Source organism: Diadema antillarum, unplaced genomic scaffold, assembly GCF_040938485.1.
Source record: "Diadema antillarum isolate AM-2024a unplaced genomic scaffold, OU_Dant_1.0 seq00000581_RagTag, whole genome shotgun sequence".
Taxonomy (NCBI): Eukaryota; Metazoa; Echinodermata; class Echinoidea; order Diadematoida; family Diadematidae; genus Diadema; species Diadema antillarum.
This window is the reverse complement of record NW_027271515.1, coordinates 1,488,576-1,513,645: the sequence shown is the minus strand read 5'-3', so window position 1 is coordinate 1,513,645 and position 25,070 is coordinate 1,488,576. Positions and strand designations below refer to the sequence as shown.

The 25,070-nt window shown below is 37.6% G+C and overlaps 1 protein-coding gene across 1 annotated transcript in view; it reads left to right on the top strand.

Annotated features, from left to right (window-relative positions):
- The first annotated feature begins 5,576 nt into the window (after window positions 1-5,576).
- The window catches only part of LOC139735483 (arylsulfatase-like), a 30,362-nt gene continuing 10,868 nt past the window's right edge, over window positions 5,577-25,070 (top strand). Inside the window, exons 1-2 of the mRNA XM_071646238.1 lie at window positions 5,577-5,940; window positions 24,760-24,918. Of these exons, the coding sequence (XP_071502339.1) occupies window positions 5,577-5,940; window positions 24,760-24,918 (523 nt within the window). The remainder of the gene's footprint in view (window positions 5,941-24,759; window positions 24,919-25,070) is intronic.

The following is a 25,070-nucleotide window of genomic DNA, read 5'->3' as shown; positions in this document are numbered from 1 at the left end:
TATCAAAATTTCTCGAGAAAATAGTGCATTGCCGTCTTTGTGATTTTTTACTTAGTAATGATATATGTGTATCAAATTAGTATGGTTTTAGAAAATTTCACTAAACGGATCAAGCTATAATTCAATTTCATGATAAGATAATAAATTGTTTGTCACGTAAAGAACATGTTATTGGTATATTTATTGACCTTAGCAAAGCATTCAATACTATAGATCATGATATTGATTAAAAAAAAAAGAACTCCGTCATTAATGCGTGGCAATACTTTATTGTGGTTTGTAGATTATTGTTAGGCATCACGGACCAGATACATGGAATGCTTTACCTGGCTCCCTGAAAACACGAACATCACTGTGTTCCTTCATAGCTAGTTTAAAGAAATATATATTTTAACTCAATATATTTAGTAAAATGAAATATGATAATTGATATATTTTTATATATTTTTGGCCTGATTTTGTTAGTATTATTGTATTGATATATTAAATCATAATTATATATTATAATGACCCCAACACAAACATTAATGGACCTATTACTGCACACGCACAGCACTTACTCACGTCTTCTTTTTCCCTCTAAAGCGTAATATTGCAATAGAAAATAGATAAAGCTACTTTTTGCGAGAGGCAAACATGAGTTACAGTACATTCCCAATGAGGCCATCAGCCCTGCCAAGCCTTGCTTACGCTGACGGTCTCCTACTTCCTTATCGAGTCATATGTACTGCCTTTTCTGTATTAGGCCTATATACATGCAACTATAAATGTTTTACAAAGATTTTTGTTATGCATATAGTATAAACTGCACTTTTGAATTGCTCCTTTGTCATTTAGTTATGTTTTGTTAAAAAATTCTCACACTCATGTAATTCATTTGATTTGATTTGATTTGATTTGATTTGAGAAGCAAAATAAATACGAACGAACGAATACAATTTACCCCTTGACGTCAACTCACTGCATGCACAGTGAATTCAGAGTTTGCTGTGAATAGGGAGTTCGCTGTAAATTTACAGTTTGCAGTTAGCTACGAATGGGGAGTTCGCTGTGAATGGAGGGAAGGGGGGGGGGTGCTGTGAATGGAAATTTGCTTTGAACAGGGAGATTGACGTAAATTTGGAGTTACAATGCTGTGAATAGGGAGACTGATATTTAATTGGGACAGGACGTATACAAGTCTGAACTTCCCCTGGAGTATAATACTATGAGTCTTAGTATTGTATTCTATAGGGAACCTCCAAAACTCTTATTAAAAAAATACATGGAAGCTTAAAGGGTCATTCCAGACGACTTTCATAATTTCACATCATGTAGTACATAATTCGACAGCTCCATGTATAGATTTGTGGAATTTATTGTGGTCATTGAGCAGAGAAACAAGGAGGTTATGTATGTTTTTGTCAGAGTTTGTTTGTTTGTCTGTGTGCAAAATAACTCAAAAAGTTTGGAACAGATTTGGTTGAAACTTGCAGGAAAAGCTGATAATGACACAAGGAACAGATAAATCCATTTTGATAGTGATTAGGGAATTTTCATTTAATTACACTGAACTGTGTTAATGACATAGAGCCTCACATAATTATTTAGAAATCGAGCAGTGTAATTCCATTACAAATTTTGAAAACATTCCTATTCCTCAACCCAATCACTATGAATTCTGAAACTCTGTACTCGGTGTAACTAATTCATAGCTGTTCAAATGTAAAAGTCTGAAAATCATGCGGAGGTCTTCTTTAAGTCGTGCGACGTTTCGCGCGCCTAACGATATAGCTTCTTAAGGCGTCCTTCTAGAGGAATAATCGTCTTTATGATCAAGTATGCGTGAAGTCGTGCAGGAATGTCACGCACTGATGGGTCTTCACTGCGTGAAAAACGGCTCGGAATCCAAACCCCCCCCCCCCCCCCCCCCCCCCCAGCCCCTTCTTCCTGTTGAGGTTAATATTTCCTCCACGTTGTTCCCAAATGGATTCTTTGACGTCTCTCTCTGTCAATAATCGTCTCCACGTCTTCGAATGGTTACTTTGAGGTATGAGTAAACAGCTCAGATTCCGGGATGCTGTTCATGCTGATGTAAGTCTTCTGTCTTTGCTCGTACGTGCAATCCAGTTGTTTGATTTATAAGAATTTTGGAGGTTATACTTCGACGGGATGAATAATAATCTGCATCAGTTTATACTCTGTGGGGTAGGGAACTTCCTCATTTTATATCGTGTGCTATCGAAGTTCAATTCCACTCTCTGCGCATGCAGGCACGCTGCGCAGATTCGCCGTCCCTTCATCCGAAACTTCCAATCAAATTCAGTTTACTCGAACAATTCGATACTCAACTATTAAGAATCACGTACACACACATGCACACACACACACACACACACACACACACACACACACACACGCACGCCCACACGCACACACGTCACTCACATACCACAGCAATAATCGTGGTGCCATCTACGTTAAAATTACACCCATTGCGCATGCACGCTGCGCATGCACATTCTATGCCTTCCAGCATCCGAAACTTTTGATAAATACACCCGACTCAAATGGTCACTCAAGAACAGATGACTGGATTTTCACCCAACTTGCAGGGTTTGTATGATAAAATAAGGGGAAAAAAGAGTAAAATTTGGGGGTCATGAGGTCAAAGGTCTATATGGGTCATAGCGGACATAAAACAAGCTCAATCTCCGAATAACTCAAGATTGGATGATCAGATTTTCCCCTCATGCATTGTGTAGACGCCCCTATACCTTTATGTTTATGTTGAAGATATTAATGCCTATAAGAAATAGCGATATTTGAATCATGGCGGCTTGGCGCAGTTCTGCTCTCTCTCAGTCCGCCAATGGCTCTTGTTTCAATGTACACATTCATCGCATAATCGGGCATCTGATAATCGGGATCCTCGCTTAAATGATATACGCTTCCCAGAAACATTTCCAACGCACGTTATTTTCACTGGATAATCGGGCGGGGACCTCTGATAAACGGGACAATTTTTCTTCAAGCGATCTTTGATTTTGTTAATATTTTACACAAAAAATCTACCAAAATACCACAACAATATTTCAAAGATTCCGTATCAGTTGTCGTTTACAACAAACTTACAAAGCAAGCTTCGGATTGGTGTGTTTTGACCTCCGTCCATCCAGTACATGTACATGCATAGCCACGAAAGCGCCGTGTATAAAGTATCCATGCCATTGCAAAGCACATGCCTTCGCGAACATTCTTCTCCCCTACATAAGCAAAGCCATGTGCTCGCTTGCAATTCCTACTCGACTCACATCCAATAAAAAACATGCCTCGCTCATACAGCCCAGGCTGTGTGCGTTGTTTAATCTCAGTCATACACACTGAGGGCAAAGTCCATTGTTATCGCGCGCCTTCGTATCTTGTTATCTATTGTCTTTGGTTTCAACTTTCAATACAGCTGTACACTGTGATCTGTGTGTACGTCACAATCTTCCTCAGTTGTGACTGGGCAAAAGTTACGTGATTGAAATGAGGGCCATAAACAGTTACGTATTCAGTGAAATGGGGGAGAGAGTGGGAGGGAGAGCGTGAAAGATGAGAAGGGTTCAATGTGTGCGAATACGTAACGTTTTATGAATCTAGACTATGAGCTGACATTGATTACGTGTACACGCGTGTTTGACAGAAGAATCGAACCCGGTTGCGATTACTCGACATCATTGCGAGAATGCAGGGAGAGCTGGAGGGTCGCGCCGAGGGCCTAGGGTAGCGTGTGTATTCATGTACATGTACAGTACGTCAGTATGCATGTGTGTGTGTGTGTGTGTGTGTGTGCACTACATGTACATGTCGTATGCCGTTAGTGTGTGGTGAGTACTCATCGCGAAATCGGGCACCTCGCTTAAAGGGGCCGTGTTTGCTACTCCCAACCTGTCCCGATTATGCGATGAATACTGTATTCCGTTCACCGAGGGGGCTCCCCCCCCCCTTCTGTCACATTCTCTCTCTCTCCCTCTCCCTCTCTCTCTCTCTCTCTCTCTCTCTTTACAGTCTTCTACGCACTCCTATTCGGGGAGCTGATATACATCATAATCTTACACTATATCCTTGTGGTAACAGTAATACTAATTTGTCATAAAATGCAATTATGTGTGTGTGTGTGTGTGTGTCTTGTGTGCGTTGCGTGTGTGTTGTACGTGTATGTGTAAATGTGTGCGTGAGCGTCTGCGTGTGTGCTGTGTGTGTGTGTGTGCATAATGAAATTTGTATCATTTGTAATAAATCGATTTGTACGTATATTGTTTATATGAAAAAAAAATAGATTGACAAAAACAACAAGAAAGTAGAAAGCAGGGGGGGGGGCGAAATGCATAAGGTAGGAAAGGGAGAGGGTGAAAGGGATTGGACAAATACGCAGGGTTACGAGGGGCAGCTGGTGAAAACTTCATTGGGGAGTGGAGTTGTTTGCTGTGTACATGTAGATTGTAACATTGCAATTTCTTTTTCAGTTGTTATCAACCTGACAAATAAAATGCATGGTGTTTATATTCAACTTCAAGCTTTACTTTTCATTTCCGTTAAATAAACACTGAAAATTATATACAATGCATTTACAGAACATATTTGTAAGAATTTCAAAGACGTAAATTAACAAAATACATGTGATCACGAGTAACAACATAAATTCATTTCTTTAAAGGTATATACATATGCATAATACAAAGATGGGAATGGAGGGTCCCACTAAAAAGCAAAGCTTGTACGGTATGGGACCCTCAGAAAATACAGTCATAAGGGAACGAATAATGACTTAATGAAACTACAAACAGATATATGAAACAAAATCAAAGAAACCAATATCAACTGACATGAAATCAAATTTGGAAGGAAGGAAAGAAAAAAAAAAGGAAAAATGAAGACAACACGCACCATCGTGGACACAAGCAGACCGGATTCCATGATGTAAGAGCAATGATAAGACTCACCCTGGATTGATATTGCGAAGAATTGGGTACATATATACCGGCAAGAATTACATGCAGGAAAGCGGATATTAAAGGAGAGAATATAGACACAGTGATATACGGTATATTATATTATCAAATTGTAGCTTATATTTCTGAGACCAAAACGTTGTACACAGGAAGGATATATATATATTCTTATTACTTGTGTCCAAGTCATGTTAGAGTTTGTTACAGCAGTACCAGTTTGCCTTTATATTGCCTGAATGTTAATGAATAAATACCATTGGAAAAAAAAAGTGCGTGTTACCACCGCCGCTATCATGTGCAACATCTGCCGAACACAATAGCTTCCGCCTTCCTGTTTTCTGATAATACGGGTTTGTACATGCAAAGTACTGAATCAATATTCTCCGGTGCCAATCATCACGTTGTGTTTTATTCACAGAATGATTTGAGTTTTTCCTTGTCTATGTCCTCTTGCACGCCCCCGACAGTGGGGAGAGCTTATAACAGTCGGCTGGGATGAGGGCGCCGCCATAACGCTTGGAGTGACAAACTACAGAGCTCATCCAAGTTGAGGACAATTCTGGCCAAGTAGGCGGTTATCTCAGACTGTTGAAGACAAAGATGGGCATCCGATGGCAACTAGCCTGCTTGCTCCTGGTGGCGCTAGCAGGGGCGGCTTATGCCGCCGGACCTGGTCACAATGATGGGCGAGGTGACGGTCATAATGGCCATTGTGACGGGGGGAAAAAAGAAGGAGGAAAGTGGTCGAAGTCTTGTAAGCACCGAATCCGAAATCCTCGCGACAAACCTAACTTCGTGCTCTTCTTTGCAGACGATATGGGCTACGGGGATCTGGCCTCCTACGGACACCCTACTCAAGAACGAGGAGCTATCGACGACATCATGGTCAAAGGGGGTATCCGATTCACTCAAGGCTACGTACCTGACTCTCTTTGTACTCCGAGTCGCACAGCTCTGATCACAGGTATGATTAGGAGGACACTACAGGCCTATTTATCGTCTAAGTAGGCATTTTCACTTTATTTACCCTCATGAAAACCATCAGAAAACGCAGAAAATTATATATTACCTCTGACAGTCTATCCCTCTTCCTACAGCTGCTATTTTCGACAGGAGAAGCTGTTAGAGTTTAGTACGCTGTACATAATCAAACAGATTGTCAAATGTGCTGCCCCTGGTTTGAGTCCCTAAAGGAATTGATGGTGCTCCTGGGCAAGGCACTTTAATATCCTTCGCTTCCGCCATTGCTTATTCACAAGTTTTCATTAATTCCTATGTTGCCATTGTGAAAAAACGTATTGAATGTACTTTTACATAACGGATTTTTCTTTCGAATAGACACACCGTTGTAATTTGTCGTTTAAGATGAGGTCGATTTGCCGATGTATATCAATCATTAAAATGTGATACATGTATATATACTATTTCCGAAATAAAGAACAGTTCAGTTCACAAACACCTCGTCCTGCACTTTTCTAGCGTCATGAAAGGGCACTTGACTAACCGCTTTTAGAAAACAGGGGGGATTATTACTATACCTTTAACATTATGTCAGTATCAAGTTGATAGAATATGTAATTTTCATGAAAAATGAATTTTTGTGGAATACTCTCTATATTTTCTTTATATTGTTGTCCACACATGACATCATGAACTCTAACAGTCTCCTGATCCAGTGGTTCCAACATAAAAACTTCAAAAATTCATAACTTTTGCATCGATTGTCTGATTTTCCTCAAACTTTCAGTGATGTGTTCTACTAATGTTGCTGCTTTCACTCAATCCACATTGCTCTTTGGGTTTTGGTTTCCTGTAATGATATTGTCGTGTAGTTGTATAATAGCGAAATCTGTTGAATGAAGCTTTCGGAATCAATATTGATTTGGATTTAATAATATGTTGTATTGTTTAACAAAATCATAACAAACGTAAAGTGTCTTTTCTAAAAAAATTTATATATAGCAGGCAAAATTGATATGTGGCGATAATTTGATGCTAACGGAAGGCCATCTTTTTAAAATATTATTATAACTCTGGCAATTTTTAAAGAATCTGAGCAAACGCCGGATGTGATAGACAAATTGAAAATACATAATATAGGGTTAATTATTTTGATACATATATTTTTTTTCCAAAAAATCAATACTTATTCCGTCATATCCTGTAGACGTAATTGGTTTTAAAGAATTAACAACATTCAAAATTTCTTGATGATTATAGTCCATCGTAAAAATAATGATTTCTGAAAGGATTTATCCAGATAATTCTTAAGATCCCCTCGAGGTGCATTAATTTCTTATGCTAAATTAGGACCTATATCAACAAAATATGAAATAAACATTATTTGAAATTCGTTCAAGGCCACTTCGATAGATCCTTGCCTTCATAATGAAATTATGTCGGAGCATTATCAACTTTAGAGCCAGTGAGATCTTTCACAATATGCTGGAGAAAATCAGTCTTTTTTAAAATTCTATATTTTGGGAATAATACATCTTACATCTTATTTTCTTATTACATCTTATTTTCTTTCCTCATAAAATGTCATAGTTTCATATTCACTTTTTCTTATTCTTATGTCATTTTTTTTTTTTAATGTTCGATAGCATTTTATTCACTCTCAGACCTACCTCCTCAGATGCCTAGCCCGCCAACACATATTTATTGATGGCTATGACTGGTCCAAGAACTTTATTTTTAATTGAACGTACAAGTTGCAATTTTGAAAGACAGGATGTGCGGTAACAAGATTTTCTTTTTTTTTTTGTGCTAAAAAAGACGGGGACAATGTTAACACACTTGAGATTTAATCTATATCTGTGAATAAAAGCCATCTAGGCCAATTTTTGATAAATTGAATACAGCAATAAGGAATTGGACTGAAAGAGGCGCAAAATTGACCAGGAAAAAACTATAAATTGTCGGGAACCTTAATGAGGGGAAAATATGGGGTACGTGTTCATGGTTCAAATTCTTCCAAAAGCACCGAATTCAGCCCACAGGTCACTTACATCATACTTTTTCGATATTTGACGGGCGCCAAGACTGGCGCCTCCTGTATGGGGCTGTCATATTGGTGAAATCCAATATGGCCGCCATCCAGGGCTTGTATTAGAAATATTTCCACTGAGGAGGTGTTTGTTTTGTAAGAGGGTGTGATCCTGACATCATACTCCAAGATCAAGATCACCACTCAAAGTCTTTTTCATGGTCAAGTTTGGGTCAAATTCGACAATTAACTGCATTTTTTTAAATGACCTCGTTAGGTTTCTCACAGAGTCCTTCAGCTCAATAAATAAAACTCCTATCTGCCCTATTTGTCTCCTTTATACTTTATAACTCCATACCTCCTTTTAACAATTGGGCCGGGCCAAGAGTGGTACCCCCATGCCCCAATATTGCTTGTTTCCAATATGGCCGCCATCCGGTTTTGCATCCAAGGTGCTGAATCATGGTAAACTGGCAGAGGGTAATATCACGTGCATGATCATGTTACAACTCTCTGCCAACAAACGACGATTCAGTGTAGCCCATACTCCTGCTGATATTGGTCTAGATCTATACCCGCTCTTTCAAAACAGGGCTGCATTTGCATCTTTAGTTAAAGGGATAGTATCGTACTGGTTAACGTGAGGATTCAGCTCTGACTTTTTGCGAGACACTTTGAAACCACTGTATGAAACCCTAATGTAAAAGAGAATACACTTGAAGAGGAATTCAAAGTTGATTTGATGAAAATCGGTTTTGTAATGCCTGAAATATCCAAAAAAAAAAAGTAAAACAAAGCGACCTTGATAAAAGATGGGTTCCACCTTTTATTGGGATTGCTTTGTTTGGGATATATCAGCCATTTCAGAACCAATTTTCATGAAATGAACTTTGAATTTCTCTTAGAACTACCCAGCTAGCAGACTGACGGTCAAAAAGACGTCTTAATTTGGTGGAAACTGGTCAAACTGCGTATTAATGACGTCAAATTTACGCTGCTTTTTAACGTGCTTATCACGTCATAATATATAGCGACGTATATCCCTGATACTGTAGAGACACGTCAGAATGACGTCAATTTCACGTGAGCGCTGTCGTCAGAAAGACGTCGTAAACTGGCGACAACTTTTGCTCAAATGCAAGACGTAAAAACGACCTCATACTTGTAACATCGAAAAGACGTCATTATATGCCGTCTTTTTGACGTAAATAAGCAAAGAAAATAGACTCTGTCAGGCGCCCGCTTTTGAGTTTACGGTACAAAGAAAAAAAAAAGCTGGAACATTGATCATGATAGATTCCGTACTTTTGTCGAGGCTTGGTATGGAGCTAGAACACTATAATTATGGCTATAATACCACCATTGAAACGTGCAGTGATATTTCAGTTTCCTATGAATGCATATTATAAAAACTCGTCAGTAGCGTTTGTGACTGCGATGCGATGCTCCAACTCAATGAAAAGATCTTGAATTTGGCTAATGTCGGGTAAATTAATTTTCTTTTGATTATTTACCATTAAAAAAACTGAATTATCTTGCGACAACACATAATAAAACGATCGTGTCAAGTCGCTTCCACATTCAATGTGTATACTTGAGAATCGGAGCTGTGGGTTGCATTTTTGTTTCTCACGGTATCAAATTCTAGACATAAATTATTATGGTTATGCTATGGTTATGTGGGTGAACTGCTACCATAGCTCCACTATCTCTATTAGACGCTACTCTTTGGTGTGTGTTTGTACCAAAGTTTAGTTTGTACGATACTGCACGACTTCGGTTCAAGAAATCACGCATGACTTCTTTCCTTGGGTGTCAGTCGACAACAGATGGTTTGATACATTTAAACTCATATATTTAAACTCCTAATGCCAGTAGGAACTTGGCTTCTGTTGCTTTCTATATCCATCATGAGTTTTCATAAAAAGGGACGAGTAAGGAATGTAGATTTATCGTGTATTTGTAGTGTATTTTAACTAGGAATTAGACACGATGATAGTCTCAATATTTATTTCGTAAAGGTCTTTGACCGAAACGTCAGTCCAATTTTTTAGCTTCTGCGGTGTTTATACAACTGTCTTTACACTTGATGTATATATATATATATATATATATATATATATATATGCATACATTACATTGGTATTAGAGTGAAAGAAATCAAATTTGATCCGGACGTTGCTCTCTTCATCTTTTCCCTTTTAATCGGCCTGTCATAACCTTCATCGGGATCTACCAACAGAACACACATTGCAATAATCGTCTAGATGGCATAATGTGCTATGATAATAAGTGCAATACCATAGCGCAATACCATACGATATAATAATGATAATAATAACATTAACACTAATAATAATGATATCAATCTTCTGAAATATTGCCTTTGCACAAATCAATCATTTACTTTAACACAAAAGTACAATCTAACATCATCATCAACTGTGTATCATACAAAAATAAAAAAAGTGGAAACTTAAATTCAATTCCTGTATCGAACTTTCGAAATATCATAATCATACTTTGCCATTATTGTAAACATACATACACTTTTTCATGATTACAATCAGCAAATAAAAGAACACTTTTTAAGTTAATATTTCTCATAGAACATCTGGCTAAAAATCAATGTATTATATACCATATTAAAGGTAATTTAATTGGCTATCAACCTAGTATGTAGATGAAAAGGGAAACGTTATGCATGAGTGAACACATTTGTTCTTTCTTCCAAGACACAAAAGTAAAAATTGCATAATGAACATGTTGTTATACATGCGTATAATAGGTGATCTTCCATATTATAATATAACAATGAGAACAAAAGAGAAACTTATTACAATAAGAAATATGATTTAATTTGTGAAAATAACCCTATTATTTCTATCATGTCTTCATAGAGCCAAAGATAGAGAGAGGCTAAAAATGAAGAATCTTTTGTCAAATCCAATCTTAAATGACATGAGAGAAGAAGCAATATCAACAATAATGATAGAAATTTTAATTGGGTTTTTTTTTTTTTTTTTGGTATTGACCTACCAGGTTGATAGCCAATTAAATTACCTTTAATAAGGTATATAATACATTACAGTTTTATCAAAATCTTCTATTCAAAATGTGAACTTGAAAAAGTGTTTACTTTCTTCTTTTTTTGCTGAGTGTATGATATATATATATATATATATATATATATATATATATATATTTATATATATTATATATTATATATTATATATTCATATATGTCTATATGTATTGTACGCGTATGCTTACACACACACATACATGTATATTGTATACATAAATATAATCAGTACAATACTTTTTAAATCAACATATAATATACTAGTATTTGAATATTACCAAAAATAATAACTTAAACAACTTCCAAAATGTATTAGCTTTCAAATCAACTTTCAAATCATGCATATATATATATACATATATAATAATAATAATAATAATAATAATAATAATAATAATAATAATGATAATGATAATAATAATGAGTACAAACCCTCCATTCTCCCCCCCCCCCCCCACTAATAATAAGAAGATAGGGAAAAAAAGAATAACAGTCCGAGGCAAATGAAGGGATGGTTCTATGAACCATCAAACAAAAGTGAGTGGAAAGGGCACAAACGGGGTTATTTTTTTTGAATGTTTGAAACGGAACATTAATGGCGATATAAGCTATTTCTTCCTGAAATAGAAGGTGTGTATACATGTGTGTACGTGCGGGTCAAAGGGTGCTCTGTATTTTTTAATTTTATTGATTTATTCATTTTTTTTTTTAAAGGGAGGGATAGCTGCGCGGGAGAATGGCGGGGGATCAAGGACAAATCTGTGTACCACTATGTGTGTGTACTTGTCAGAGGGGGCTCCTGTACCTTTTTAAAGGGCGGGAAGAAGCCAAACCTCGGATTTCAACGGGTGTTGCTACCTGTCGAAACTCAAGTTCTGTAACAAAGGCAAGCGGCGGAATAAAATTCCAACCATTGACAGGGTCGGCACGCATTACTATTAGATTTCTGGGCGGGGATGGTCTTGAGTAAAGAAGAAATATAGAATATAGAAATATCATGAAAGGAAAAAATATGAGACCCTCATCAGACCCGTGGATTTCCACAGGTACTGCTGGTTCTTCGAATAATAGCCTTCGTGCTTGCCGCTTGAATTCTCGCTTCATCGGAGACATTCAGGGTGACAGTGGGGAGGGAAGATCCAACGAATCACAACGGATGTCTGTGGAGGTGGTTGGGAGATACAAAGACTCGCGCTCCAAGGGGCAGACAAACACAAATGTTATAATCTCTGCTTCATGCCATCGAGACATATGAAAAGCACTTCATTCGTTTTGATTAGTCGACCGTGCATTCGGTACTTGGCAGTCCTGTACCCTATACTTCGTTCAAGCTTCACTACCACAGACTCTCGTATGGATAGCATAACATGTAAAGGGGTAAGAATGTACCACCCCCCCCCCCCCAAGATTTGGAAAGCAGAAAAAATGGGGACAATTTGCGTTTATGCTACATGCATGTGAAGCCGCTCCCTTTCAACATATTTTCAAGTAAGATGATATCGTTCGAAATATTTCACCCAAAGTGTGCAACAGATTGTTGAATTTCACTTCTGAATATGCAACATCTCTCCTGCTTGACAGGGGGATATCCCACTCCCACACCCTCCCCCTCTGTGCTCCTTTCCCTATTGCCTATAGTACACGTTTCAGATTGACAAAAAAAAATCTGAATAATTCTGAGTGCATATAAGATTTATCACTGTTATTCCAATAACTCAAACGTTCCTGCATGTACAAGAGAAATGTTCCCTTTTCATGAACCATTTTCTCGCTGAGTTACCCCCATATCAGATTTAGTGCAAGTATTTGACAATTTCCAAAATTTTTCGTCAAATATACGTATACGAGATAACCTCAATTTCAACGTTAAAAAGGCAAAAGCTCCCTCTTATGAGACGGATGGGGATAGCCATCTCCCACGCCTTCCCTCTGCTCGCACCCGTCACCCATCTCCATGCATAGACCATGGTTACACTTTGCATGGAGATTAACAATTTTCCAGTTGTATGCCACAAAATGTGTGCGCGTACTGAAATCATAAAACTACAAAATCTCCCTCGTGAAGGAGGGGGAATATGGCTTATACCATCTCCCACATCTTGCTTTGTGTCCTTCCACAGACTTGCTCACTTCTCTCATTGACAAATTTCCAGATATTCCAACAAAAGTGTGCGCAAGATCGTTGAATTTCTCTTCTAAAAATGACAAATCTCCCTCAAGTATGGGAGGGGTATCTTCCCACCCTCCCATCAACTGCCCATTGCTTGGTATAATCTATCAAAGACTTAGTACACTTTGGGGAATGACAATTTCCGAATTTTACACAAAAAGTGTGCTTCAAATCGCTTTATTTCAATTCTAAAAATGCAAAAACTTCGTCGAGAGGAGAGGGTATCCCCCCACTCCCACACCCTCCCCTCCACCTCATTAGACCTACTACACCGTGATAATGGAATAAGAGCTGAAATTCTGTGATTTAGCTATTAACACTTCCATTAAAAAGCTCTATCTATTTCCCTTACTTTTTTTGGTGGAAACATTCTAAGTATTTCAACAAATGTTAACACCATCAGATCGCTGAATTTCAGGTCTGAAAATACAAGATCACCCTCGTGTGGGAGAAGAACTACCCCTCTACTACACCCTATGTAGTTTTCATGCTTTTTCTATTTGATTGCTTAACAGACAGTGTTAATGATAACCATTGCAAGAATTGATACAAGAAATGTATTTAAATTATTTCTTTTTATAGACAAATATTGTTAAATTATAATCTATACTGTAAACCTGTGGTATACTGTTTCAAGTCGATAAAACACGCAAAAACATGCATCAAATTGCACCATTTATAACATCACAATGCAAAAAGTTCTCTGTGGTAAATGAATATATAAATATATATATATATATATATATATATATATATATATTTAAATATATATATATATATATATATATATATATATATATATATATATATATATACATACATTCTTATGTCTGTATGGTTGATATCTACGCACAACTGCAATACATACATGCATTCATACAGCGAAGTACCACTGATACGATGCGAATATAATTGTGCGCGTATATTGTTACTGCTCAGATAGCGCTATATTGATCATAGCCTTAGTGCGATGTGATGGGGGATGCAAGCACAGCCCACCCCATACAGGCCAAAGGCCAATGATGACGTCGGACAATGCCTGTTCATCGATCAAAGCTTCAATCTCAATGTTCTACATTGTCTGGGAACTTCTCAAGTTTTGGGGGAAAGGACAAAAGTATCTTACAAAATCATGCAGTCTATACTGGTTCATAAACAAGATCGTGGTGACTTGAGCAGAATTTGTCTAATCTATTTACAGAGGTTGCTGAGATGACATACACATATTCAGGGAAACTATTCTAGAAATCGACAACTCTATCGATGAAAAAGTATTTCCTCACGTCAAGTCGAGAATATATACTGTTTGTCCAGTTTTCATACTGTGGCCTCTAGACTTCCTGTGACCTAAATGAAAAAGATAACATTGAGCATCATACATTCCGGTCAAATGTAAAAAATATATAATTTGTTATATTCACATTTAAAAAACACGAATTATGTCAATTCAGATTATATAGGGGCGCTGTGGCATAGTGGATAAGACTCCCGACTCCCATAATCGGATGGCCCGAGTTCGATTTCCGCCCAGGGGTTACGTCCTTGGACAACTAATGTTTTTACCCACCATCTCCCTCTCGACCAAGGTATTCAAATGGGTACCTTGCATCGCTGGGGTAATAATAATTGCAGGGCCCTCTGGTATAGAGCAGTGGCAACACTGAAGAGGCTACCCTGGATAAAGAAGACCTTATTGTTATCATTATTACTATAAATTATCGTTATTATATTATTATCACTCCTCCCGCGCCTGTGAGCAAGAGTTGGTAATTTTAGTTGCACTTATATACATATAAAGATGCAATATTAGAATTGATGTGCCGTTATGAAGGAGCGGGTTCGCCATCTTAATCTCGGCAAAAGGGACTTTTGCTAAACAGTCGGATCGCAGGTGCGGCGCGACGCGGCTCGCTTGGGCGAAATTAGCCGCATCAAGTCACATCGAACACAGCGTCCGTATCCATTACCGGCCTGCAACGAGCAAACGCATGTATCAAAACATTGCTCGGGCAATTATGGTTTTGGGGAAAGGTGATTTCAGCCTTTAAAATAAGAATGGTTCAGGTTTTAAACAACCAGAACGTATGCACACCATACGTTGTACTATTCTTAATCTCCATCCTTTTATCTATGTCTCTCTCTGTCTCTCATTATTTTTCATTTTATCTTGTCATATTTTCCCACTTTTCCTCCCTTTCTTATGTTATTCCATGTTTTCTCTGAGTGTCATCTTCCATCTTTCCTACCCTTCTATCCTCTCTCTGTCAATCATTGTTTTTCTTTACGTTATTCAATCATCTTCTCGTCTAATTCTGTTACGTTACATGTTAATATCCTCTTTTTTATTTCTCTTTGTATATTATTTTGATCGGTTTTTATCCTGTGCTATGGACTCTTTTTCGATGTGTCCCCGTGAAGATATCATACAATTTTTGTTTTTGTTTTTATTTTATTTTGTTTTTGTTTTATTTTGTTTTGTTTTTGTTTTATTTTGTTTGCTTTTTTTTTTTTTTGGGGGGGGGGGGGGGGGCTACTATTACAGGCCCTATATTTCGTCCCAGTGAGCCGCGCCGCGCCCGCGACCGGCTGCTCAGCATAGTAATAAGCCGGCAAAAAGTGCTCGCGGGAGATCGATCGCGTATGATATCATTATGCTCACGGTGGCACGACATTTGCTCCAGTCTTATTGAGTTGTGATAGGGTTTTAGGTTTATAGTTTGTATGAGGATTAGAATCAGGGTCAGAGTTACGTTTGTGGGTTGAGTTTACGTTTGGCTTATAGTGTGCAGATACTAGCAATGGAGCAATATTGTCGAAGGAGCAAATGCCATGGAACTAGTATATACTCACACACTGTATTTTAATTTTCTCTTTGTGTGTACGATTCCGCTTGTGTCTACGGGTGACTGTGTTTTAAGTACTGAAGAGGTGATAAAGGAAACTTAGACGCCAGATTTACCTGAACCTCTTTAAATCAACGTTTAGACATAAAATATTAATTCAATCGAGGGAAAGACTTCCTGAAAATAATTATGTCATCTTAACCGAGGCTTAAAAGTAATAACATGTATCATACTTGACTAAGGTTGAATTGATGACTTGCATGATTTTAGATCGATACCGATAATTGATATTTTTGTTGTTGTTTAACGTATTTTGCTAAGTGGCCTCTTGCTGACAATTCTGTTGCACCACAATTAAACAAACGAACAAGCAATCTTCAGATGTTTAAACGTGAAATCGGGAGCTATATAGCGCACTTGCTCGGTGAGGTTCAGAGCCGCTGAAAAGATGGAAAGATTAGAATGTGTCCCTGAACAATCCTATTATTGTCAGTGCTATTGTGCCTCACCAAAAAGAAGCTGAAATACCTTTTCGGTGGGGGCACATACGCGTGATAAGGATGTCGCAATGTGAACCATCACTGACAAAAGACCAAAAAAAAAATAAAAATCCTATGTATTTCAAAGGGATCTTAAAGGACATTTTCCGTTAAAACGTGAAGGTCAAATCGTTCAAATCCCAAGTAAATGGTCAACACCACCCATGGACACAGTAAGACGTCCACAAAAACGAATAATCACACTTGACCGTCTACTTTCTCCTGTACACCGTTCTACATGCACGTCGCACGTGTAGAGATGACTCTTTTTTTTATTCGGGGGAGGGGGCAGAAGCACTGCGGACTGCAGCCCACACGATTGAAAGTTCTCAGACATTGTGTTCACAATCACAATTCGTGAGAATTACATCTACAATGAGAAGTGAGAGTACCCAGTGGTGGAAAAAATAAACAACAGATATTTGGGTGTTATTGTAAAAATATATTTGAGATAATTTTCCTGAGGTTGTGGATTTGGATTTTGTTTCGTTCTGATAACATGAACGGAAAGAATAAAAAGATAAAAGAGGGACAATGAAGTACGGCTTTCTCAGAGTTTAACCTTAATGACCTCTGCCATCTTCGAACTGAGAAAAGCCCAAATATCATCAAAGAAAGATGTGATATTGATCGTGATGGTGGTCGGGTACTTTCTACCCCTTTGCATGTTATGATATTCATATCGAGAGCCTGTGGTATAGTGACAATGTAACTTGAACGAGGTACAGGGTACAAGACTGCCAAGTACCGACTGCACGGTCGACTGATAAAAACGGATTACGTGCTTTTTTAGATATTTCGATGGCATGAAGAAGAGAATAGAACATTAATGTTGTCTGCTCCTTGGAGCGGGAGTCTTTGTACCTCCCACCAAGGCTCCTCCACCTCAGACATCCGGTGCGATACAAAGCGAGATCGACTCCCCTCCCCATTGTCACCATTAACGTTTCCCATGAAGCGGGAGATTTTTCTTTCTTTTTTTTCTTCCCCACTAGACATGAATGAGTTTAGTAGGAAACCTTGCAGCATTCGAGCATAGTCTTTACACTTACGTCACGGTGCTTTAACCTTGGAGTTTCTATGTACGTAGTACATCATATTGACATGTTTGACTGCGAATGAATAACACAACATTTTAACAATGCATGTTAAAAAGAAACCATTCTCATGCGTACTCTTTAAAAAAAAATCGAGTGAAAATATTCACTCTTGAAGGAGTGAATACAAAAAAGAGGGATCACTCGAAGGTTTTGGAGTGATCCCTGAGGTCACTCTAAAAAGAGTGAAAATGAACATTTTCACTCAAAATTCACTCCAATTTCACTCTAAATTCACTCTTTTTTGTATTCACTCCTTCAAGACCCCATGTTGGCAACGCTGAATATGGGCAATCCACCCGTTTTTATTGTTTTTATACTGAAATAAATACCATACCATACCATACCATTATGATGTCAAGGGGCAGTGAGTTCCAAGTCCGCACAGTGGGTGGGAAGAAGGACTTTTGACGTTCATTTCTTGAGAATGGCATAATGGTAGCCTTGACCATGAACATGTCTGGTTGCTTTGTGGACTGGTGTGACGTAGGGTGCAGTGCTGAATTCTTTATAGGTTGAAGTTCATTTTAAAGAAGAGGAAAGACGCAGAACTTCTTGCCTTTGCTGTAGGGAGTGCCATTAGAGTTCATGAATCATGACTGTCACAGATGAGGTGCCTGCATACTTGTTTAGGGCAAATCTCTCCTTTGGATCATCTCGTTGTTCCTCTTTGTATGTGGGTCCCATAGCGGAGCTCCATATTCCAGGAGTGGTCTCACCAGAGATTGATAGGCCATGGTCTTGAGTGGAGTGGAGGAGATCCTCATGTTTCTGCGAAGGAATGCAAGGTGGTGTTTACATATAGTTGCAGGCGTTGTCAACATACATGTACCTGTTCCAACGAAGGTCTGAGGAAATTGTGACTCCTATAGGCATTTCATTGCTGGGAAAGCCTTGAGAGCTTTGCCACCGGGCGGGTGTACTGGAAGACCTCTGGGTGTCTTTTACGGGTGACCCGAAGGACTTGGCACATATCAGGATTGAACTCCATTAGCCATTTCTCGCTCCAATCAGCTAGAGCATCAAGGTTTGGATGGAGGGGATATTCGTTATAAAAAGTGCATCTAAAAACATTGATAACAAGTGAAGATTCCTAATTTGCTTTCCGACATTCTTATCTTTTTTTTCCTACTTTTACCATTCTGCATGTTTTTTTTTTCTTGAATATATTTTCCTATGCTTGTACTCAATAATTGATAGTGTCTCCGTTCATTACCATATAGGTTTGTGGAAACTCCAATATTTCTTGTGATATTGAACTTAGCACGAGTCCATCCTTTCTTCATCATTCTTATCTGATTTTGATTCTGATTTCAGTTCGATGGGGCAAGTTGGCGACGGAAATTCTTTACAGAATTGTGAAAGTCATCAATGATACTATTTCATAACAGAATTAATCAAAATACCAGATAAATACAATTGATATTGAGAAGACTTTATTTTGACTGTTCGAATGTTTAGCAAAGCCTCATGGTCTGATATTGCCATATTTTTTTAAATGACATCGACCTTTTTTTTTTCATTTTCACATCATGTTATCAGCTTTTTTTTTTCTCTCTCCCCCCCCCCCTCCCTCTTTCTCTTCCTCTTCTTTTCTATTTCTTTTCTGCATGACAGCGACTAAGTGTTGGGATTTGTCTGGGTGTTTGATCAGGGCTAGTTACGTTTGTATTCTTAGTTTCTGTAATTCGGTTTCGCAGATTCATTTTCCACGTATATGAAATATAAATAGCAGGTCATTGTGAATTTGTTTTATAAGTTTAGTGGAATGCACCCAACAACACTGTTTTTCGTTTGTTTGTTTGTTTTTTGTTTTTGAAGCATTTCTCCCCATCTCAAGCATTTTCATATTCTTAAAATGTTTTTGTTGTCTTCCTTTTCACTTATGCATACTTATGAATTTCACTTATCATACGTTGTTATGTCAATATATGCACCTATATCTTCTGCCAAGTTAAATATATATATATATATATATATATATATATATATATATATATATATTTACATATATATATAGATTAGATGTTTTGTTGGAGATGGGAAATGAGTGAATGGATGCGTGAGTGTCGCACGAGTGTCAATGTATAGCAACTGCCGGTGACCAGCTCAGTTTTATGCATACTCTACGGGGCGTAAAACCCCATGTTAGTCAAAAAGGCAAAAACTACGTGCCGGAGCTATGTTCTTCAAATTAAAAAAAAAAAAAAAAACTAGAAATGTCGCTAAGGCAACTGGTATGCCTCCGCCATAATGCATGATTCTCCTAAAAGGTCTATAGTACATGTGGACAATGTGTGATTGCATTTTCACAAAATTGGCAAAATATTAAAATGATAAGTTTGTCAAAAATGTGTTGAATGTTCACCTTCCTTGACCTAGGTTTAATTGGATGAATAGGAGAGCATGTATTTGGGGATTTATGGACTTGAACATGACTTTGACCCATTCATAAGTTTATGCATTGAGTAATTTTCAAGATATGGAGAAAAAATGCAATTTCTGTATTGAAAAGTACAATGTTACCATTTTCATCTGGCCTTTGACCCTAAAATTCTTTAGGATAATTACTGTCAGACAGAACATGCATAAATATGTAGTAAGTTTAAAGATAACTTGAGCCACTTCCGAGATATGGAGGAAAAAGTTAGTTCAGCACTTTCCCTTGATCTTTGACCTTTTGGCCTTTGAGGCAAAAAAAAAGAAAGTTTCCAGAGAATCTCTATTTATTTATTTATCTATTGCGATTCTTTATCCAGAGTAGCCTGATCAGCATGAAATATATAAACAGTATAAAATATTACATTTCAAAACAGTATAAAGTAATCATACACATTAAGTATCTAGATAAAACAATATCATACAATCACACAGATTTAAAATAGACTAACTGCCGGTCTTCCTCAGGGCTCTGTTTTCGTAAAAATCCATGAAACATGAACAACAGCATCAACAACGGTAACAACACCAACAATAAGAAAACAATTTGTTTAAAAATAGATAATTGTGGCAGATCAGCAACGGCACACGTAATACAGTCAAATATAAAAATGAAGTGAACGCACATGTACAAACATCTGGAAATACGATAAAACAAACTAACATCTAGAAAGAGGAGAGGGAATGATTCAGTATTTCCTATTAGGCGGCTGCAACTCATCCCGCTGTTCTACCGCGAGGTAATGTGTGTTATAAACAGGGGTCCCATTAATTATCAGTACCAATGCTTTTAATTGCCCTCAGCACACTTTACAATCAGTTCATTCAATCATGCAACATGTGCTCCTTACAGGGATAAAATATTTGCTTCCTTTCAATATTGTGGCCGAAGCGCATGTACTTTATAGAAAAGATGGGAGAAGAGAGGTGATGAGATGCTCCAACAATGGGTGCTCGACAATTGATCGGGGACAGGGATTAAGCACCCCTTTTATGTGTGTTAAAGGTAGTATTTAAATGATGCTATGCTATTTGTGAAGCGGGCAGGTTCGGGGAGCCTATTCCAATTTTCTGAGCCTGCATAAACAAAGGATTTTTGATAAAAGGCTGTACGACATTTTGGGAGTCTTAAAATGAGTTTATCTGTGCTACGGGTTTATACTCTTGACGACACATCGTCGACAAATGAGAATTTCTCATAAAGTATAACAGGAGACAGTTTACATACACATTTGTACATCAAACAGCAGGAGGACCTATGAAAAATTTGATGTAACTGGGGCCAATTGAGTTTTCTGAAGACCTCCTCAGAGCGGGTTTCCCATGAACAATTCGCTATCATTATGCTGCTCTTTTATGCAGCCTGTTTAAGATAGTTAGATTCTGATCTGCCAGACCATACATTGCAGCAATATAATATGTGGGGTATTATAAACCCCAGTATAATCTCATCAATTGAGAATCATTGAGGCCGTGTTTAATTCTCCCGATAATCTAATTTTTGTTTCATTGTTGTTGCTACAAACTCAATATGTTTCTTAAAATCTAAATAATGGTCAATTATTACACCAAGACATTTTACTTCATTTAGGCATTCCAATACATGCCCATTCATATCAATTGATAAATATTGATCAGGGATAGAATTCAATCTTTGCCTTGACCCAAGTAACATTACTTTCGTTTTCTTTAAATTCAAAATTAGCCTTTTTCTTCTTATCCATACTTGGGTTTCATTTAATGCCTGGGTGAGTTTACTCTCTACTTCTTCCTTAGATTTGCCTGGTATTGACACGGTTGTGTCATCGGCATACATGTAAATTGAAGCACTTGTGACATAATGTGGAAGGTCATTTATAAATGATGAAAACAAAGTGGGGGCTAGAATGGAGCCCTGTGGGACACCTATGTTAGCTTCCTTGTTGAGGATATTCCTTTACCAACTGAGACAAACTGTTTGCGGTTTCTTAGATACGATGCAAACCATTTCACACTGTGTGTAGTACAACCGTATGTTTTAAGTTTAGCTAACAAAAATATAGAGTGATCTACGGTGTCAAATGCATGGCGTAAATCAATGAAAGCGATTCCGTTCATATTCCCTTGGTGTACGTGACGGGACCATTCGTCAACCATACCATGGACCTAATTAGGTCCATGACCATACAAAGTAAAGCAATCTCACAGGAGTGGTTTGGACGAAATCCAAACTGATGTGGTGATAATATATCATTTGTTATCAAATATTTAAGGAAGCTCGAAGCAACAGCTTTTTCAATAATTTTTGAGAGCACGGAAAGAATTGCTATCGGTCTATAATTTTCCACACAATGTTTATCAGCTGACTTTGGAATTGGTTGAACTCTTGCTATTTTCCAGTCTGATGGATACACTCCTTCAGTGAGTGATAGATTTAATATATGCACCAGTGTACCTATAACATTAGGAGCATTGATTAATCGTTTAAGGAGTTTGACCGATCATATCATCATAATTATCCTGTAGCTTTCTTGCACGGAAATTCATTTGTCATTTTTACAACAAAGTCTTGTGAATCAACGGGTAAATCATACGTGATATCTTTCTCTGCATAATTGTTGTGATGTGATGATACAACTGATGGCAGAGGTTTCATCATCACTAATTTCTTGTACTAAATCATTAACAGAATCAATAAAATGATTATTAAAACATTCTGCAACATCGTTAGGTTCGGAGAAATCTTTTCCATTTACCGTCAGAGTTGCTTCCTTGTTTATTGGTGATAAATTTAACACTTTCCACATTGCGTTAGAGTTTGACTGATCACTATTTATAAGAGCTTCCATATAATGAAATTTTGCTTTTTTTAGTTCACATTTCACAGCTTTTTTCAGTGATTTGTATTCAATCCAGTGAGATTGGGAAAATGTTTTTCCTAGCCTTTTTATGAAAATGATCACGACGGTTCATTAAGGCAATGATTTCTCCGGCAATCCAAGGGCATGGATCATTTCTCAGCCGTTTCCTCTTATATGGGATGTGCTCATTGACAGTTTTCATGAGTAAGGTGTACCAAAGTTTCTATGCTTCATTTGTTTCACACATACTGTAAATAATGCTGAAGTTTTCCTCAGACAGAGCCTTTTTGTAATAAAGTTTTTGTAATCTCTCCATACAATGGTATTTTCAACTGATTTGGGGCTCTCGTCCCCATACACCGTGAACACTAAATAATGATCTCTAAATGACGGAGTAAAAAACACCTGAAATACTGTGATTATCTGGATCAGTGCAAAATATCAAATCAATTATAGATTTAGAAGAATGTGTTATTCGAGTTGGGATGTCGACCAATTGATGAAACAAAAATCCTGACATTATCAACTGCAGATTATTTGAGGTACTATCATTCCTGGATGGGGTCATATCACAGTTGAAATCACCAACTATAATAACATCATTATGCATTTGAGTTACAATATTGCCTACCATATCACTTAATGAATCAAAAAAATTCGGAGATGAATTTGGCGGTCTATAAACAACACATACAGCCAATGGCTTACCACCTTTTATTACCGTTTGTATACAGATTGCTTCAATATCACTTTCAACATTGTTAACACTTTTAGTAACCAAAGTATTGCTAACGTATATGGCTACACCTCCGCCATGTGTGTTACGATCTTTGCGGATGATCGTGCAATCATTTATATCAATCTCGGAGTCAGCAATTGTATTATCACATTTGGACTCACTTATGGCAATAATATCAATTGGTTTATTTTTTAGACTGAATCTTAGCTCATCAATCTTTGCCGGAAGAGAATTAATATTAATATGTCCTATTTTAAGACCACGACCAGGGATACGAGGGAAGGATCCTTCCTCAAGCTCGTAATATTTACATGAAAACTCAGATTCTGCTTTTGTTTCAGTGGAAGAGATTCGATTGGTGTTTTCTACATTGGTCTCTGATTCATTAGGTTCTCTATTAGGTTATACATGCATACACCAAGTGTTAAAAAAAATCCTGCTGGCATTGCATAAATATGAGGGAAATAGTAAAATTTGAAGTGTTGCCCTTGACCCCTGACTTTTGACCCCATGAACCATATATTCTCCAGATAATCACTGCCAGTCAGTATACTATGTTCCATGAAGATACTTTGAACAAAGGTACAGAGAAAAAAGTGAAGTTTTAATATTTTTATTTGACCTTTTGACCTTTGACCTTTGACCTCATGACCACAAACTTTCACCAGAGAATTTTGATTGGGTAATACATGCATACACTAAGTTTCAAGAAAATATCTTCAGGCATTGCATATATAGATATGGTGGAAATAGTGAAATCTTACGTATTTGACCTTGACCTTTTGACCTTTGACCTTGAGCATGTGCACCCAAAAGTTGATAGGCATAACGTCACCCCCTAATACACATACAATGTACATGCCAAGTGTCATTAGGATACCTAAAAGGTTTTTTAGTTACGCTGTCCACAAAATTCATTACGGACGGACGGAAAGACGGACGGACAACCCGAAAACATAATGCCTCCGGCACCACTTCGTGGCGGAGGCACAAAAAAATAACCATTGATGTTATCAGAGTGTGGATACATCTTCTATGACAGGTCGTTACCCCGCGCGGTCCGGAGTCTACAGCGCCCCTGGTGGACCGCGTGTGTTCCTCCCCGAAACCCGATCCGGCCTACCAAGTAGCGAGTTGACGATGGCCGAGGCACTCAAGACGGCAGGCTATACCACAGGCATGGCTGGCAAGTGGCATCTGGGTGAGAACTTTATTGTTATTATTATTATTATTATTATTATTATTATTATTATTATTATTATCGTTATTATTATTATTATCATCATCATCATCATCATCATCATCATCATTATTCATTCAGCATTTCCGATATGTGCACATGAGTAAACACAA